Source organism: Pithys albifrons, chromosome 3 (assembly GCF_047495875.1).
Source record: "Pithys albifrons albifrons isolate INPA30051 chromosome 3, PitAlb_v1, whole genome shotgun sequence".
Taxonomy (NCBI): Eukaryota; Metazoa; Chordata; class Aves; order Passeriformes; family Thamnophilidae; genus Pithys; species Pithys albifrons.
The window spans coordinates 31339998-31357145 of NC_092460.1; the positions used below are offsets into that span (position 1 = coordinate 31339998).

A 17148-nucleotide genomic window follows, 5' to 3' on the forward strand; every position below is an offset into this window, starting at 1 on the left:
CATGCAGTATCCCCATGCTCACCTCCAGTCCTGCAGGTGGTGGGCGTTGCAGTACCAGGCTCCCTCTCCTGATACGTGGGGAAGGTGAAACCACAAACCACCCTGCCAGAGCAGCGCTGCCAGCGCCGGGGTCCGAACCCTGATGTGGTGGTGGAGCTGCAGCTGAACCACTTCACTACAGAGGAACAGAACAAGGAGTTCAGCCCAGCAGAACTCTCTTTGCAGCACAGAGCTGCTTCAAATGGATACAGGAGTATTATTCCAATACTGCTTAAAAATTCTTCCTTCGACCTTCTAACTAAGCAGGAACAGCTGTTGGCTTTGCTCTAACCTTTAAACCCTGGGAGGTTTTCTGTTTGCCCATCAAGGCTGTGCAGACACGGTGGTACCTCTTTAGCTTCCACTCAGAACATGTTAACTCCTTCGAGGCTGTCAAAGAATTGTTTGTAATGGTTGGAAGGGCACAGAGACACAAACAGCTACCAGAGTGGTTTGTTTTTCAAATTTCATGTTTTATTTCTGTACTGGAAAGGGTCAAAGCTTATTTAAAAACAGAAATTCATTTCACAAAGGATCAGAGCAAACGCTGTCAGCGATGCTGTGCAGAGCTGGCAGCAGTCCCGGCCTGCTCCCACCCTGTGCCACAGGCACAGCTGGAGGGTGAGGAACAGGCTGAGCAGGGGCAAAGGACTCTGACCCTGTTTGTGCAGCCACAGGGAAAGGGCTGGGCAGCACCTCAGCCCGGCCAGATGGGCAGCCACAGCTTGTGTGTTCGGTCCTCTGACTGTAACCCACCTGCTCCCCATTTCTCTAAAAATCTCTCTGTACTGAAACATAGCACTGAGGGAGAGAGATGAATTCCATCTCATTTTTAACGACTCATTCTCTTCCTTTTTCAGGCAAATTACATATAAAGTCCACTAGTGCTGCAGAAGCACAAATAATTGCTTGTTTATAGAAAAAGGCATCTCAAATACATAATAACCTAAAAGTACATTAAGTTCTTGCTGGCTCTATAAAACTCTTCTGTGTTGCTTCACCACAATATACAGGAAAGTCCACTTGATATAATTTGAAAACCCAGCTGCAGTCTTGGGATGGAGGTATGGATACCACTGGGTGCTTTAGGTAGGTTCCAGTCTCCTTTTCTTCACGCTCTGACTTCTCCTCAGGGGGCTGTATGCTGCCAGACAGGGAGAGAGTGAGAAATGGAAGTTTCTTAGTGCTTTTTTTCTGCTTCTAAAAGTGCTCCTCAATTCTTTGATTTTCCCTTGATAGGACAGTAGGATGGAAAAAGCAGACTGTTCTCTGAGCCCACTATCAGAGCATCTGCAGGCAGATGCAGGAAAAGAGGAATGTCTCTGCCACTCCACTGTATTACGAACAGCAACTGCTTTGAAAGCCAAGCTCTCTGGAACTCAGTGAGTTTTTGGCAGCTCATACCTGGGCTGTGCTGGTTGGCTCTGCTGTTGCTCATGATGGGGGGAGCAGGAGGCTGCAGCTGTGCAGGTCTGGCACAGGCCTTGTGGTGGGGTGTTCTGTGAGGTGTCCTGTTACGAGTCCTCATCTGGTGACGTCCGTGGGCTGTCTCAGGTGTCTGCAGTCCAGCTGGTGATGGCTCTGCCATTTGGTGACCTGTTACCTTAAGATCAGTGCTCTCCAAGGAAATGTCCCAAAGTTCAGGATCATCTGGAATGAAGGAGAAGGTGATTCCTGACGACAGTGTTGTACCACAGCAATGACAGCGACTCCAAGAACAGCGCACTCTCTTCATACAAGTGGTGGCTGCTATAAAATTTAACCTGTAAAGCCTCTTTTATGTCAGTGTGCAGAGAGTGGTCCTGCCCCTTGTGCTCTGGGCTTAAGCAATGTCCAGGCACTGTGGTGTAAATGTGACCCAAACAGCCACAGTTATATTAAGAAAGACAATCCACCCCACCCACAGGGTTCTGTTTCTGTGCAGTATCACCTCGACAAAAGGGTTAACCAAACAGATGTGGCAACTCTACTCAGGAGCCCAAGTGTGAAACCCCTCATAGTGGTGGACATCATTTCCCTGCCACTCAAGCAACGTTTGTATTGTTAAGGTAAGACTCATTCTTCTGTTATAACTTTTACCATTACACTGTATTTTGAAGAGCAGATTTAAATACTAGTGATTTGACACTTGTCATTGTTGGCTGACCTGCAAAGAACTCCTCTTCTATTGCTAGCTCCTGTTGTACTGCTGCTGGAGTGCTGTGCTTTACAGGAGGATCAGGCATTGCTAGAAGGAGGTAACACAAGAAGACATTAATATCAGAAATACAGAAGAACCCTTTCTCCTAAACAGAGGACGAGTCTGAAATGATAACCAGTAGCTGCCACCAAGTACCCTCTCTTTTTCTAGAGAGGTTATGACTTGGTAGCAGGATGTGGAACAATAAGATTCTGTACCTGATGACATCTGACAAAAGCAACTGTGCTACTTGAACATAATTCTTTTTAGCCTTTTTCTCCCACCTCCATATTCCTGTTTACATCACAGCCGTCCAGACTCCCCAGTGGGTGAAAAGCATCAGTAGCTCATATTTGTGTGGAGCCACTGCAAGGCCAAGAAGGCCAATGGGATCCTGTCCTGTATCAAAAATAGCATGGCCAGCAGGCCCAGAGCAGTGATCCTTCCCCTGTACTCTGCATTGGTGAGGCCACACCTTGAGTGTTGTGTCCAGTTCTGGGCCCCTCAGTTCAGGAAAGAGATTGAGGGGCTGGAGCAGGTCCAGAGAAGAGCAACAAGGCTGGTGAAGGGACTGGAGCACAAGTCCTGTGGGGAGAGGCTGAGGGAGCTGGGGGTGTTTAGCCTGGAGAAGAGGAGGCTCAGAGGTGACCTCAGCACTGTCTAGAACTACCTGAAGGGAAGTTCTGGCCAGGTGGGGGTTGGTCTCTTCTCCCAGGCACTCAGCAATAGGACAAGGGGGCACGGGCTCAAGCTCTGCCAGGGGAAATTTAAGTTGGAGATCAGAAAAAAATTCTTTCCAGAGAGATTGCTCAGGCATTGGAATGGGCTGCCCAGAAAGGGGGTGGATTCCCCATCCCTGGAGGTTTTTCAACTGAGATTGGCCATGGCACTGAGTGCCATGATCTGGTAAAGGGACTGGAGTTGGACCAAGGGTTGGACTTGATGATCTCGGAGTTCTTTTCCAACCCAATCAATTCTGTGATTCCATTCTATGATTCAAATGCTGCAGCCTCAGCTCAGGTGCAGCAGGTTAATGGTGTTTTAGTGTGGATGGAAAATTGCCCTTTTAATGATGCAGGTTTAGAGCTGACATTTCTGCCACTTTAAGAACACAGAGGGGGAAAATTATGATTAATTCTCCTTCCTTTGGCCTCACAGGTGGGTTGATAACTCCGTCCAAAGGCACCTGAGGCTGCTCAGACTCCTGTACTGAGGGTAAGGTGGTGCCTGCCAGCTGCTGTCATGGGAACTGTCAGTGTTTAGTGCCACGTCTTACCCTGTTTGCTGCTGGGAGTAACTCCTGGAACCTGCTGCTTTTTCTCCATCTGCTCCCGGAACTGCTGCTGCAGCTGCTTCTGCCGCAGTTTCCGCTGGTAAGTGGCATCGCACTCAGTCGTCAACGAGTCTCCGTTCCTGTCCCTTCCCCAAGGTGAGCACCAAGTTAAACAGGGTTTGAGCAATTACACTTTATGAAGAAAAAATTCATTAAGAAATAACAGTAAAGATAATCCACTGAACTAGTAGTTTAATCTACCTTTGAAATTGGGCTGTCCACATGTTTTAAGAAGTACAATAACTTCTAACACAGCTTACAAACAGATTTATAATAACAGTCTCACCTGGGCCCATTTGGCTGTTTCTGATCTCCTGTCACTACAGCAGCCTCTGTCTGACCCGGCTCACAGTCAGATGCCACCTCACAGTGCTGTCTCCCCACTGTGTTCTGCCTTTCCAAATAGCCAGTGTATCTTGCTTTCTCTATTTCAGGCTCATAGTCCTGTATTTTAGCTTTGACCAAATTTAACTCGGCGGGTACCTAATGAAAGAAAAAAAAGAAAATGTTCAGAAGTTTTCATCATCAAATTAATAAGCAGAAGTTGTTTCTGTACAGACTGTTACAAATCTATTTTGTTTGCTGTAAGTTGAACATGCTTTTTCAGTACACAGCAATTCAGTTAGTTATCATTGAATTCCTGTGACTTTGTGTTGGTTTAATCGCTCAGGGCCAATAGTCCATGTCCCCGACACTGTGCTCTGCAAACAGGAACAGCTGCAGGTGATCAATGCAGAACTTTACAGCTCCTCAGAGTCCCACGAGGCTGTTGCTGAGTCTGTCAGTTTTATCAGTTTGTTTCTATGCCTGTGTTAAAGGGCACAGCAAACCTTTACTCAGTTCTGCAACCACGAGGCCTCTAAGGAAGGTACACCACTCCTGTTTATTAAAGATGGGATGTTTTGACTCTGTGATACCACAAATTCGTGGCAATGCCTCTAATAGGCAATGACCCCGGTAATGGCAAAGCAGAGATTTGGGCCATGTTTATCTGACCAGGTGTCACTCTGGATCTGCTCCTACAGCCTGTCAGCCAGACAGAACCACCTCAGAGCTGCAGGCATCTAGTGGTGCTTGGCAAATACTAGTGAGATTGAAGGAAACTTTTGTGTGAAACTCCACAGATTAGCAGTTGTAAAAGGCTTCCTTCTTCCCCAATCCACAAGGCAACTCACTGCCTAGAAGCCTCCTGTCCCCAGCTGGAGCTGGCAAGATCCATGTTGGTTACTGAGGTGCCACCTCAGGAACAGCCAGGACAACTTGGACACTATGGAGACTGTTACGTCACATCATAAGGGGTTACAGTAAAGGGGTTACAGAATGGCTGTCACTGATGAGGATGGACATCACAATTTATTGTATGTCCCTCTGGACCAAAGATCTCCAAGAGAGGCACTTATATCCATGGGACTGGTTACCTTAGAAGGTTCACTGACCTAGTGCTTCACAGAGTAACTGCTGCCCTTTCCTTGCAAACTGAAACCTAAGGAGGTAAGGAGTCCAAAAAGCAAAGCAAGATGCAGTGTGGTTTCCTCTTGTTTGTGAGGGGTAAGAACCACAGTTCAAGTACACATCAGCTGTACATGCCAACTCTTCATACACTGAATAGCCAGTTTGCCAGTAGTATCATAACAGGAATTGAAAACAAGTAAGCAAGAGGGTAGATCATCCTAATGTTATTCCTTATCCTCCAATAGCCAAGGCTAGTACATTCTGCTCTCATAATTCAGTTCCAAAACTCAGCTATCAACACAATTTGAAGTCAGGCAGAGGACATTTGTAGAATCATTTGTAGGCTCCTCATGTAGCAAAACAAAACAGTGTTCCCTGTTTTGCTGTCCTGTGCTAGAATGTTGAAATGACTGGCAGCAGCTGAAACCTGTTGTGGGTCCAGTCTCAACAGTTTGGTTTGCCCTTTCTAGCACAGAAGCATCCAACAGTTTGCCGTGTTCTTTTGGGAAGGAGCCAATTTGGTTGATGTATGGATTACTGGCATTCAACAGAGAGACTTGGACAATGTGGCCATAAATGTCACCTGACATTTTGAGTCAGATACTTTCTTCACCCCAGCAAACTTGCCTGCTGCAGAGAGTCAAAATTTAGAGTAGTTGTAAAACATGGTAATACATCAGGGAAGAACTCTGCCTGCTAGTTTGTGTGAAGTGTTTGTTACAAAGGCTATGGGTCTCAAGGCTGGCACCACTCAGGAAGGAGATGCATTGGTAGCACTATTTACAGGCACAGTCGTGTTTTGCAGCCCCTGCTCCAACAGCCCGTGTACTGCACCTGACGTGGAAGTTTATTCACGGCTCGTAAGTAGTCCTTGTCTAGGATGCAGTTCCCAAGAGCATTCCCAAAGCACCTGAGGAACAAGAGAGCTCACTGTGACTGGAAATAACACCTCATTCTCCTGCAGCTCCTGAAAATGTACAAGTACTGATCTTCACTTACTTGAGTGCCCTCTTCAGTCCATCTGTTACTGCCTCCTTTCTTGCCTTTTCCAAGGATAAGGCCTTAGACTTCAGGCCTTCACTGACTCCATATCCCACATCTTCATGGTATGACCCATCCTGCAGTAAAATTTTAAGTGAGTATAAGGGAAATTCTACCTGTGCATCACTTGCCTGATTGGTTGCTCTACAGCAAGGTCCATGTTTCAGACAGCACGAGGTTCCCTGCTCAGCACAGCACTCCAGGAGCACAGTCTGACTGTGCCTGAACTTCAACTCACAGCTCCAGGCAATTCCTCAGGTACAGTCAGTGCAAACAAAACTCCACTTACCTTGAGCTGAACTTTGACAAAAGCAGAGACACCCACATAGAACCTGCCGTTGTTGAGGTCAACAAAGTCTGGGGAGGGAAAAGTAACATCCCAATTAATACAAAAAGCTTCTGGTCCACATTTACATTTTTGTCCTTTGAGGGCATTGATAAACCTGTACCACACTTGCAGAATGTTCCCAAATACTGTATCATCTTCTATAAAATGGAGCATTACCTACAAAATATTAACTTTACTTTGAGAATGATGACTTGCATGGATGCTCTGGGCATGTTATGTGGAACTTTCTGGTCATTAGGGGCTAGACTAGACTCGTGTTCTGAATTTCTAAGGAATGACTTGTCATGGCATTATTTGAAAAAAGGCAGGAGTTTGAAGGATGTCAAAAAAGTGGGATGTCAAAAGAGGGCAAAAAAGTGGGGCAGAATAGATGGAAAGCAATGAAGTAAGTTGTTCTATTTCTAGAATCTACCAGCCTGAGTTAAGAAAAGATTTCTGAAGGTGGGGAGAAGGAAGAAGGTGCATTTAAGCAGCTGCTTTGACCTACTTCAACAACTAGTCTTTAGCATTAGCACAGCAGATCTGTAAAAAAGGGACAACACTGCTCTGGTAGGTACTATTTCAGCTATTGAGATTGAAGAGGCTGAAGCTTTAAGACCACCTGAACACCATATTATAGTTGAAAATTTTTCATAAAGCTTTCTATTATAAAATCTTAGTACTAGGTATTAGCTGGAAGAGGAGTCTGCAGAAAAAGATGGATCCCTAAGGATTAGAGGAATATTAACTGAGAATGTGATCTGTTTAGAGTACAAAAATTACAGGTGAGTAAGAAAGCTGGCTCAAGACAGCTGGGTGTTAAGTAGTTTAATTGTAATTACTCTTGACTGAGTGTTCCCATAGAGATCAGAGAGTTGATTAGAATAGTTCAAGAATAATGATAAACACCTTTAGAGTAATGACTATGACATACAGAAAAAGAAAACAGAAGCTCCATTATTATTCAATTTCTCTCATTTTTACTAACTGCTCAGGCACCTGGAAATTGCACATGCCTTTCCCCAGGTTGTTTGAAGTGATCAAGCTCTGGGACAGATACCCTGGCCCTTACCTGCAAGACTTTTCCTTCACTGTGAAACAAGAGGGAGGAAAGACTTCTTTACCCTCAGGAGACACTTACCAACATTCTGCTGAGTGACTGAGTGAGCCCAGCCATTGAAGCCAAACATCTCATTGGCCAGACTGATGACCTTGTGACCCTCAATGTAACAGACCTGAAAAGAAAAGCATAAATACAAAAATATGCATATAAACACACAGACTTGTGCACACATCTCTGCACACTTTATTCTAAGAGGGATGACACATTTCACCCTGCACTGAGGAAACCTGGCTAAGTTCAAGATTCAGATGATGTGAACAAAAGGATGATGGTGCAGCTCTAGGTTCACTCTCTCCCAGCAGCTGTGATGGAGGTTAATAAAACAACACCTTAATGGCAGGCAGAGCCAGAGGGCACTATAGATGGTAAATCACAGCCAGTGCTATATAATGCTTCAGAGAGTCCAGGTCAAGTAAAAATAAGGAAAACATCTCAGTGTTGCACAAACAGATAAATACTCCTTTGTAAAGGATGAAGCACTGAAAAATGAAGTCTTTTTTTTTTAAGTGTAAGAGGGATCTGTGGCTCAATAACAGGCAGAATTTAGGCCATACTGGCTTTGCATTCATATCTGCACATTAAACTACTAGTGGGAAATTAACTTAAGAAATATAACGAATACTGTAACTTTTTAAACTCTGGGAATAAATGGAATTGAAACACCCCTGCTTGTTTGTTCCTACCTTTTGTCCTCCTCCAGCTTGCCGACTGCTGATGTAATCTGGCCCCAGCCTCTGACGGAGAGCATGCTGGATGGCTTGGTATTCACTGGCTGTGTAGTGATACTGTCGACAAAAGCAAGGAGAGACAAACCTTACTCTCCCTATTGTAGCTCCCTAATACCACCTCTTTATCCCAGTCCTTCCAAGAGGTGTATGATCCGTTTTTAGAATCAGTTTATAACAGACAGGGAAACACCTCAGGGTACGTATGTGCATTAGATTGGTTTTGTTTTTTCTCTCTTACTCTTGATGTTAAATATTGAACTCTAGCAATTATGTTTCATTAATAATCCTAGTCCAGTTTGCCATGAATACATATCTAAGCTTCTGTTTTAACTCTCAAAACCAAAACATAATACTGCTGTGACCAATGAGAGAAGTGTATTTAAAAATTCCAACAAAAGCAAAGATTAATGTTACTTTACCACCATAAGCCATCAGGGTAGGGGGGACAGCAGCTGAGGCAAGCAGGTCTGTTCAGCAATTTTCCCTCATGCAGGGGAGGTCTTTTGAGTAACTCCAACATCACTGACATCATTACAGAACGCCAGCATCACTGCAAGCCTAAAATATTGTAACTTTCGGCTCATCTTAGTAGAAAGGCAATTTAAAAAGTGTAGAGAAGCCTAAATGTACGTTTACCACCTAAATCCCAAGTATTGTGTATGCATGTATTGGCTGCTCTAAGAATTCAGCAGAACACAGAATCTTACAGTGTATGTGTCATATAAATTCCAACCCCTGCCAAACCTCTCCAATTTGTATTTGGTTCTGTTTAAACTTAAAGGAATAACTGTCTTTTTCTGACTCCAGAATGCAAGCCTGGAACCAAAAAGCACAAGGAAAAAGGAGAATGCACATGCCTATGCCATATTCATGAACTATGTATAAATGCCTGTCATGGAGAAGAGAATTCACCACCAAAAGCTCCATTCAGTTCAGATACGGTTTTCTTTTTCCTGAATTATTTTGCTATTTTTTTAAAATTATTTTTAATATCTGAAAGTAATTGGCTTTCCTGAAGCAGTACTGAGAATGTATGTGAGCACGATCCAGGCCATCTGGGAATAAGAGAGAATAAAACAGGACCCACTTTTAAGGTACAAGATTTAAAAACCTTCTGGGAAGAATCCAGAGCAATTTATTATAACTTGAGGTGTGCCAAGATGATCATGGAGGAAGAATGTAAAGTACAATTAGGTGTAGACTGATTCCAACCTTATTGTGCCCAAGTATAAAATGAATAAACATGCAGAGCAGATTTCCAGAAGCGTGAGCATAACACTTCTACTTCCCTGCTGGGCACAGGGCACTCACCTGTCCAAAGGAAGCAACTGAATTGCCAGTGCTGGAACTGTTGCTGCTGCTGGAGCTGTCGCTGTCCTTGCCTTGGCTTTCAGGCATCCCTGAAGGCAGCAGAAAATACAGTGACTGAGGATGGCAGAACTGGCAGTCCATAGGATGACATATCAAAAAGCTAATTCTAAATATCACACTGGTAACAAATTATATAAATATGTATATATTTTATATACACCTTGAGTGCTGTGTTCAGTTCTGGGCCCCTCAGTTCAGGAAAGAGATTGAGGGGCTGGAGCGGGTCCAGAGAAGAGCAACAAAGCTGGTGAAGGGACTGGAGCACAAATGCTGTGGGGAGAGGCTGAGGGAGCTGGGGTTGATTAGCCTGGAGAAGAGGAGGCTCAGAGGTGACCTCATCACTGTCTAGAACTACCTGAAGGGAAATTCTAGCCAGGTGGGGGCTGGTCTCTTCTCCCAGGCACTCAGCAATAGGACAAGGGGGCACAATGGGCTCAAGCTCTGCCAGGGGAAATTGAAGTTGGAGATCAGAAAAAAATTCTTTCCAGAGAGAGTAATCAGGCATTGGAATGGGCTGCCCAGAGAGGGGGTGGATTCCCCATCCCTGGAGGTTTTTCAACTGAGATTGGCCGTGGCACTGAGTGCCATGATCTGGTAAAGGGACTGGAGTTGGACCAAGGGTTGGACTTGATGATCTCGGAGGTCTTTTCCAACCCAATCGATTCTATAATTCTATATATGGGGTTTTTCTCTTTATGTAAATGTGAATGCACTGTGCCATTCTAGGGAAAGAAAAACAAAATAATTCTGTCTCAGATTCTTCAGCACTTCTTGGATCACTTTCAATATCTATTAATACTTAAGCTCTGGTAAAAAGCAGAGGTAACTTTTTAAAGACTTACTCAGCTATACCACGACTTGTCAGTCTATTTTAGATTTCTGCTTTGACTGTAATCAATCAGACTGTCTTGTGTTATTATGGCACCACATGAACTATGCAGAGTAGAAAACCACACAGAATCTGTAAGAATTGTAAGAAGTGGTACCAATAATTCAGTAGATGGCACCCTTTGCCAAGCCAGTATCCAGCACTTTCCAGCACTGCTGCAGTGTGTCCCCCAGGTCTGCCAAGGGGCTGCAGCAGCAACTCTGAATAACCCCCAAGGACAACCTTTAATTGTATTTGCACAAATGCAATCTGTACAACTGGGAGCCCAGCACTCAGACTTTTGTATGCAATACAAATACAGGACAAATTAGTACACATACAAGACATCTGGAGATGTCAAAACAGTTTGAGTAAGCAGACAGCACGATTTGACAGAGAGAACCTGGCTAGTATTATGCTTTGCTAATGTATTTCAGGTTCAGCACTTTTTAAAAGAAGTTGCTTTTCTAGTCTCTAAACAAGAACTCCAAAGTTCACCAAGGACTCAGCAAACATTTTTCAGAAAAAAGGATGCCAGTTGTTTCCTGGGCAAGTAGGAGCACTGGCAATTATGCAGGTGTAGCTAAAACTCTCCTTAATTTTGGTTGGCTGAAATTATTCACCTTCAGCCCAAAACTTGCATAATGGTACAGTGTTCATCTGTTTGAATGTGTTTCAATCATAAGTTAGCTGCAATTTGTGGGAAATACATTTGGTTTTGGAAAAAGAAGAACTAGAAAGCAACGTTACCAGGAGAAACACTTGTGATTTAAACAGGCTGCTCCACTGTTCAGCAGAGCTCATTGCAAGGGGAGGGAGACAAGGAGAGAGAAAAAAAGAGTATATATGAGGAATGGCAAAGTTTGAACAATGTTGCTGCCCTCCATCCCACAGCCCCAGGCAGACTCAATCAGATCTTGATCATTATAAGCCCTTGGGAAGAAACAGTGACTGAAAGGTCATCTGCCTGCATAACCCTGTGACCAATTTATGCAGAGTAGGCAGGTGGCATTTGGATGCAAAATTGCTTAATACTGATTTCAGCTGCAGTCCTTTTAAGTTTTTATATTGTGTGCACCATTATCAGTCTAAATTCATTGAAGAAGACAACAAAGCCCTGAACGGGATATGGGCATTGATTCTGAATGAGGAGCACAAATTCCACTGAAAACAACTTCACATCACATGGTTTTAATCCAGCAGATCAGATGCTGGTAAGGAATACCAGCAATGTACTTGTCTGCAATAAGCAGTTTAAAAATGTGTCAGTGGTTCATCTTCAAGTTATGTTTGAATCCAGTCTGTGTGAAGGAGAGGGATGATGCCACTCTGGTTTCAGGCTTTCCCTGCAGGAACAGCTTAAAGCAAATGCTCCATCAGAGCAACGTGGTGGGTTTTACAGCCAGAGAAGTGCAGTTCAGCAGAGCCCTGTGCCTCAAAGCAACTGTCAGAGCATCTCTAAGTGACAGAACTTCAATATCAAAATTATTAGAGTAGGAGTTTGGAAGAGAGAGAAGTTAATTCTGCAAATGGAGCTGTAAATCTGTCTCAGTACCACAGCCAGGAATTGGGAAGGCAAAGGCACTTCCATTGCTCAGTGTAATGTTGTTTCCTCACCCACCTTGCCCTCTCCACACAACATTTTAACTTACATGAAACATTAATGCTGAAGTAGATAATTAGCTATTAGACCAGAGTACCAAAGAGCCTCCAATGCCTTCCAGGGCCAGGGCAGTGACAGGGGCTGCCTGACTCACCAACCAGTGTTACAAACACCCCTGTTTTCAAGTCATCTTGAAACTAAAGTTCAAGTATACTTGCTTTGTATGCAGGACAATACGAACTGTTTATCATCAGTTTAAAGACTAGGAATTATAATTTGTTACCTCTATGATTGTGACTTACTCATTATTTATAGAGAATTCCTTTCAGTTTAGCTGGTAATGTTCTTAGAAAATTTTCTTAGCACTGAGAAAAAACCCACACAAGACTAGAGGTGTTGCACTGTGCTCCAAAACACCACCTTGATAGACAAGACCAGGTAAAGAAAATTAACAGCTTTAACTACTTCTGTATTTTGATCTTGTCTTTTAAAAAATGACAATAACATGAAATTAACGTTTGAACACATTAGGTACACAATCAAAATAAAGTCTGATTTGGGAAACTGGATATGAAATGCTGCTTTTCAACAGCACACTACAAATAGATATTTATTTGTGTGGTGGTAGTGAACTGAGCAGCTTCTGAGAAAAATCTGGGTGTTACACAAATTCAAAAGCAGGAAATAAACCAATCTTGTAGAGCAGATAATCCTGAATTTCATCTGTTCAGGTACAACTATCACTGTGGGCTGTGGTAGCAACACCTTCACATGATTGTAGGGGACATGACTTCTAATTTTCTAAATTAACACATCCTCACACACCTTTCTACTCTACTGTCCATTATCCACCCCAAATTTATTTTGGTCCTAAATCACCTCTTTTCCTATCAGTTCTCCTCTGTCTTGACTAACGGTGCACTGTGCCTTAATCCCGAGTTAGGAGAGGCAGCTCCCAGTTCTTTTCAAGTGTAAGGTGGAAGCAGGCAGTTTTGCATCACTCCAAAATAGTTTGCATACCATGAATTGTGTGAGTTCCACAGCTTGGGAAATGCTCACCCAGAGCGTGGCTGGTCCAAGAAACAACACGCAGCATGACACAATCTAAGACAGGACTTTAGCCTGGGCTGTGAAACTCCAGAGGGCTTTATATTCAACATCATCCTCCCTACAAGGTAAGTTTCCTTCACAGCCGAACTTTGGTTTGCTGAGTAAAAATCTTCAACATTCTTTCAATAAATGCAATTCCACTGAGCCCACCAAGAGCAAACAGTTACATGTGTAGCGACAAGTGATTTAACAAGCACTGAAGATAAAGCCACATATTTATTGAGGGGCTGGAGCGGGTCCAGAGAAGAGCAATGAGGATGGAGAAGGGACTGGAGCACAAGTGCTGTGGGGAGAGGCTGAGGGAGCTGGGGGTGTTTAGCCTGGAGAAGAGGAGGTTCAGAGGTGACCTCATCACTGTCTAGAACTACCTGAAGGGAAGTTCCAGCCAGGTGGGGGTTGGTCTCTTCTCCCAGGCACTCAGCAATAGGACAAGGGGGCACAAGGCTCAAGCTCTGCCAGGGGAAATTGAAGTTGGAGATCAGAAAAAAATTCTTTGCAGAGAGAGTAATCAGGCATTGGAATGGGCTGCCCAGAGAGGGGGTGGATTCCCCATCCCTGGAGGTTTTTCAACTGAGATTGGCCGTGGCACTGAGTGCCATGATCTGGTAAAGGGACTGGAGTTGGACCAAGGGTTGGACTTGATGATCTCAGAGGTCTTTTCCAACCCAATTGATTCTATGATTCTATGATATTTAACCTAAGGTGCATATTACTCTAAGAAAACATAAAAAAACTTTAAAAGTTTTGTATTTCTGTGGAGTATTCTCTTCTCTGGGAACTCCAAGCTATTTTATAACCTGATTTACCTGTTATGCAAAGGCTTTCCCCACAGCTGAGCTGAGGTACCTCTTTTAAGTACAATGGGGCAGATGTTCCTGATCAATACAGGCCTGTGCTCAGCCACAGTTCAAAGAGAGTGGAAAACAGAGGATGAAATTGCTTGTGGGAGAGCTGCATACAATAGAACTCTTCAGTTTTGACTTCTGGTATCTCTAAGCAAACAACCTTGATGACTTGAGAAAAGTGAGGTGACGTTCTGTGAACTTCAACAGAGGTGAAAGATATTCCGGGTTTTGCAGATTAAACAATGAAATGCATGGGGAGGTCACAAGAGGGGGTGTTTACTGTAGACTAAAGGTGGGCTCTGATGCTGCCAATACCTTATTGATGCATCTTATTGATCCAGGCTACATTCTGTAGTAAGAGAATCAAAAGATGTAACAAAGAAAGTTTGAGTTACCCGCAGCAGTTTAACTGTCTTTGCTTTCAAGGCACACAAACACCACTGTGACAATTCCTACTCACTCTGGGCATGTGTCAGATCTGACACCTTCAAGCAGTGCCATTTATTCCAGTGGGGGATCTCTGTGGCTCTAAAAGCATAATTTAATTCTCATATCTATCAGGTAGTACTGGGTTTACATTTGGCATGTCTAGGATGATGATCCCCTTCCCCGCACTACACAGAAAACACTAATTCTGGTTCCACTTTTTATTAACATTTTCATGAGCAGAGAGTAAAGCTCTTCCTTCCTTACCTTTATACAACCTTAGCAGAATAACACAGTGCTTTTGGGGGGCAGTGTTTCTATTTAAGAGTTTTTGAATACATCCAGCATCTCAAACAAAGCCTACCTGGTCAATTCCTGCATTTTTAGAACATGGGTTGAGAAACTCACCTCCTTATTTACCATGCTGAGTTTCATGTCATGACAGCTTATGCAGCTGCCACAAATTCATCAAACATCTGTGTAACTATTGGAGGTTGTTTAGGGCTCTGCTTCCCCAGCAGTTACAAACCCACTTCCGGTCCAGACTGGTTAGTTTAATGCATGTGTTGCTGTGCTATAGCCCACATAATTTTCAAGTTTTGCTGGTTACACTTTCAAAGATTTCCTGAAGAGCAGTGTTGTGTATCAGTTACTCCTTTCCAGTATAATCCTGTTTGCTGTTTTAAAATTCATCACCCATTGTCATTCAGAGAGGGGGTGGATTCCCCATCCCTGGAGGTTTTTCAACTGAGATTGGCTGTGGCACTGAGTGCCATGATCTGGTAAAGGGACTGGAGTTGGACCAAGGGTTGGACTTGATGATCTCGGAGGTCTTTTCCAACCCAATCAATTCTATGATTCTGTGATCTTTGCCTTACAGAGGGTCCATGAAATTTCATTCTTTACAAGTATCACCTTATGAAACAGGTAGTTCCAAACAATTCTAAATTTGAAACACATTTGATTTCCAAGAACATAAATCCTACTTCTCCCATTACTTAATTTCTCTGTGTTAATTCACAATTCTGCATGAAAAAATATTTCATGAAGGGCATTAACTGGTGCAAATAATCTTTCAATGCCAGTATATTAAAAAAATCCCTATAACAACAAATAGTGAGCCAGGGTTGTTGTAAGAGTGCTCTGTTTTATTGCCCCACGGGGTAGAACTGAAGGAAAAGAGGAACTTGTTTGTCAGACAAGCTCTTTTCCAGGTGTCAAACAGTGACACCTCACAGTTACAGTATCAAAAGTGAACAATCTGCTCCCCAACAACGAGTTTCCCATCCATACAGATGGAGGAAAAGAAAAGAGCCCGTCCTGGAGACCAGGCCTGGCAGAAATATTAATCAAATATTGTAAATTATTTACGTGGGTACTTCTTCTAAAAGCCTGTCAGATTGATTTATAACCACATCTTTTATGTACAAGTCACTTTAGTCATGGCAAAGGAAAGACCAGCAGGCCTTTTAACTCAGAGTAATGGTCTGGGGCTTCAAGGGAAAAGCAGCCTGTCCAATTGCAACTGGAAAGGCTGCAGGTTTCCCAAATGCAATTACCTGACAAGAAATTAATCCAGGCTGGAAACTAAAATGTGAACTCTGCAAGAGCTGTGTGAGATCTGTCAGACTGAGGATCATAAACCCCACTGTTATTGCAGGTACAGGTGACCCTTCTGGCAGCAAGACCCTTCTAAGCTGACACACTAATGAAGTTAGGACAGAAAACCTAAAGCTTTAAAGGTGTTTTCCTGCTTTGCTCCAGGTTGACCCTTGTGTATTGTTAAATAGAAAAGCATTTACATTTGAAATTGGCAGAACACTCCAGGCACGGGCACCTCTGTACCTATTTTATACCTTTTGCTTTCTTAGACAGCAACAGAAAGGATACTTCAGGCTTGACAGAAGGCTTATATATTATAGCACCTGATTATGTGTAATTAATGAACACAGGGCAAAGCTCTTCCTTCCTTACCTTTACTGTAATTAATTTAAAATGGACTTGTGCCTCTACAGTTGCAAAGGAAGCTCAGGCTCCTGAGGGCTCAGTGGGTGTCAGCCTGGGAGAGGCCTGAACCGCGATAAAAACTGAAATTACAACAGACAGTAATATAGAACACATATAATAATAATAATAATAATAATATACATTAAATTAATATAATATAATAATATATATAAAATACATAGATAATATATAATACCATATAACAATACAACGTGATAAATGTAAGTATAACATAAGCGGTATTTATTGCAGACAGGTACTACTTTAAATGGCGATAATTTACACGCCATTAACCGTGTCATTCCCTGTGTAACCTCACAGGTCCATCCTCTCTGCCGTGCCCTTCACTGTGGCGCTCCCTGCGGGTGCCGGCGGAGGGAATTCAGGGCTGGTTGTGGCTCCTGGCGCCCGATCTCGCCGGAGCAAGGACAGGGCCCGGCGGTTCCGGAGCGGCTCCCTCAGTCCGCGGCTCCCTCAGCGACCGCCGCCCCGCGCGCCCCTCGGTGCCGGCCCGCAGCGGGAGAGGCCGGGCCCGCTCTGGGTTCCGTGCTCGGTCCCGCTCCCATTCCCGTTCCCATCCCCGCTCCCGTTCCCGCCGTACCTGTGCGGGCTCCCGGTTTCCGCTACGGGGCGGCGGAGCGGCCAAACCCCCTCGGGGAAGGGAGCGGTGACGCGTGCCGGGGTGGGCGGGGCCA

General features: G+C 43.9%; 1 protein-coding gene across 3 annotated transcripts; it reads right to left on the reverse strand.

The window, feature by feature from the left end:
• Positions 1-500: 500 nt before the first annotated feature.
• On the reverse strand, positions 501-17142 carry RAD52 (RAD52 homolog, DNA repair protein). Of its 3 annotated transcripts, XM_071551235.1 has the most exons (14): positions 17055-17142; positions 16421-16533; positions 13544-13627; positions 9535-9623; positions 8179-8280; positions 7514-7607; positions 6334-6401; positions 6003-6121; positions 5838-5913; positions 3838-4034; positions 3495-3637; positions 2186-2266; positions 1444-1689; positions 501-1183 (listed from the first exon to the last, which is right to left on the reverse strand). In XM_071551235.1, the coding sequence occupies exons 4-14, from the start codon at positions 9619-9621 to the stop codon at positions 1125-1127; spliced, it is 1272 nt and encodes a 423-aa protein (XP_071407336.1). In that variant the 5' UTR covers positions 9622-9623; positions 13544-13627; positions 16421-16533; positions 17055-17142; the 3' UTR covers positions 501-1124. The 3 variants fall into 3 exon arrangements, with proteins under 3 accessions (XP_071407336.1, XP_071407338.1, XP_071407335.1); XM_071551237.1 differs by lacking the exon at positions 13544-13627 and having other exon boundaries at positions 3495-3631; XM_071551234.1 differs by lacking the exon at positions 13544-13627.
• Between the last annotated feature and the right edge of the window lie 6 nt (positions 17143-17148).

Excerpts from the sequence above, each read along its gene's own strand:
- RAD52 (XM_071551234.1), bottom strand. The coding sequence starts at position 9,621 with ATGCCTGAAAGCCAAGGCAAGGACAGCGACAGCTCCAGCAGCAGCAAC. Across the intron at positions 2,267-3,494 it reads TACTCCCAGCAGCAAACAGG|CAATGCCTGATCCTCCTGTA; the intron begins GTAAGACGTGGC and ends ACCTCCTTCTAG. Across the intron at positions 1,690-2,185 it reads AGAAGAGGAGTTCTTTGCAG|ATGATCCTGAACTTTGGGAC; the intron begins GTCAGCCAACAA and ends CCTTCATTCCAG.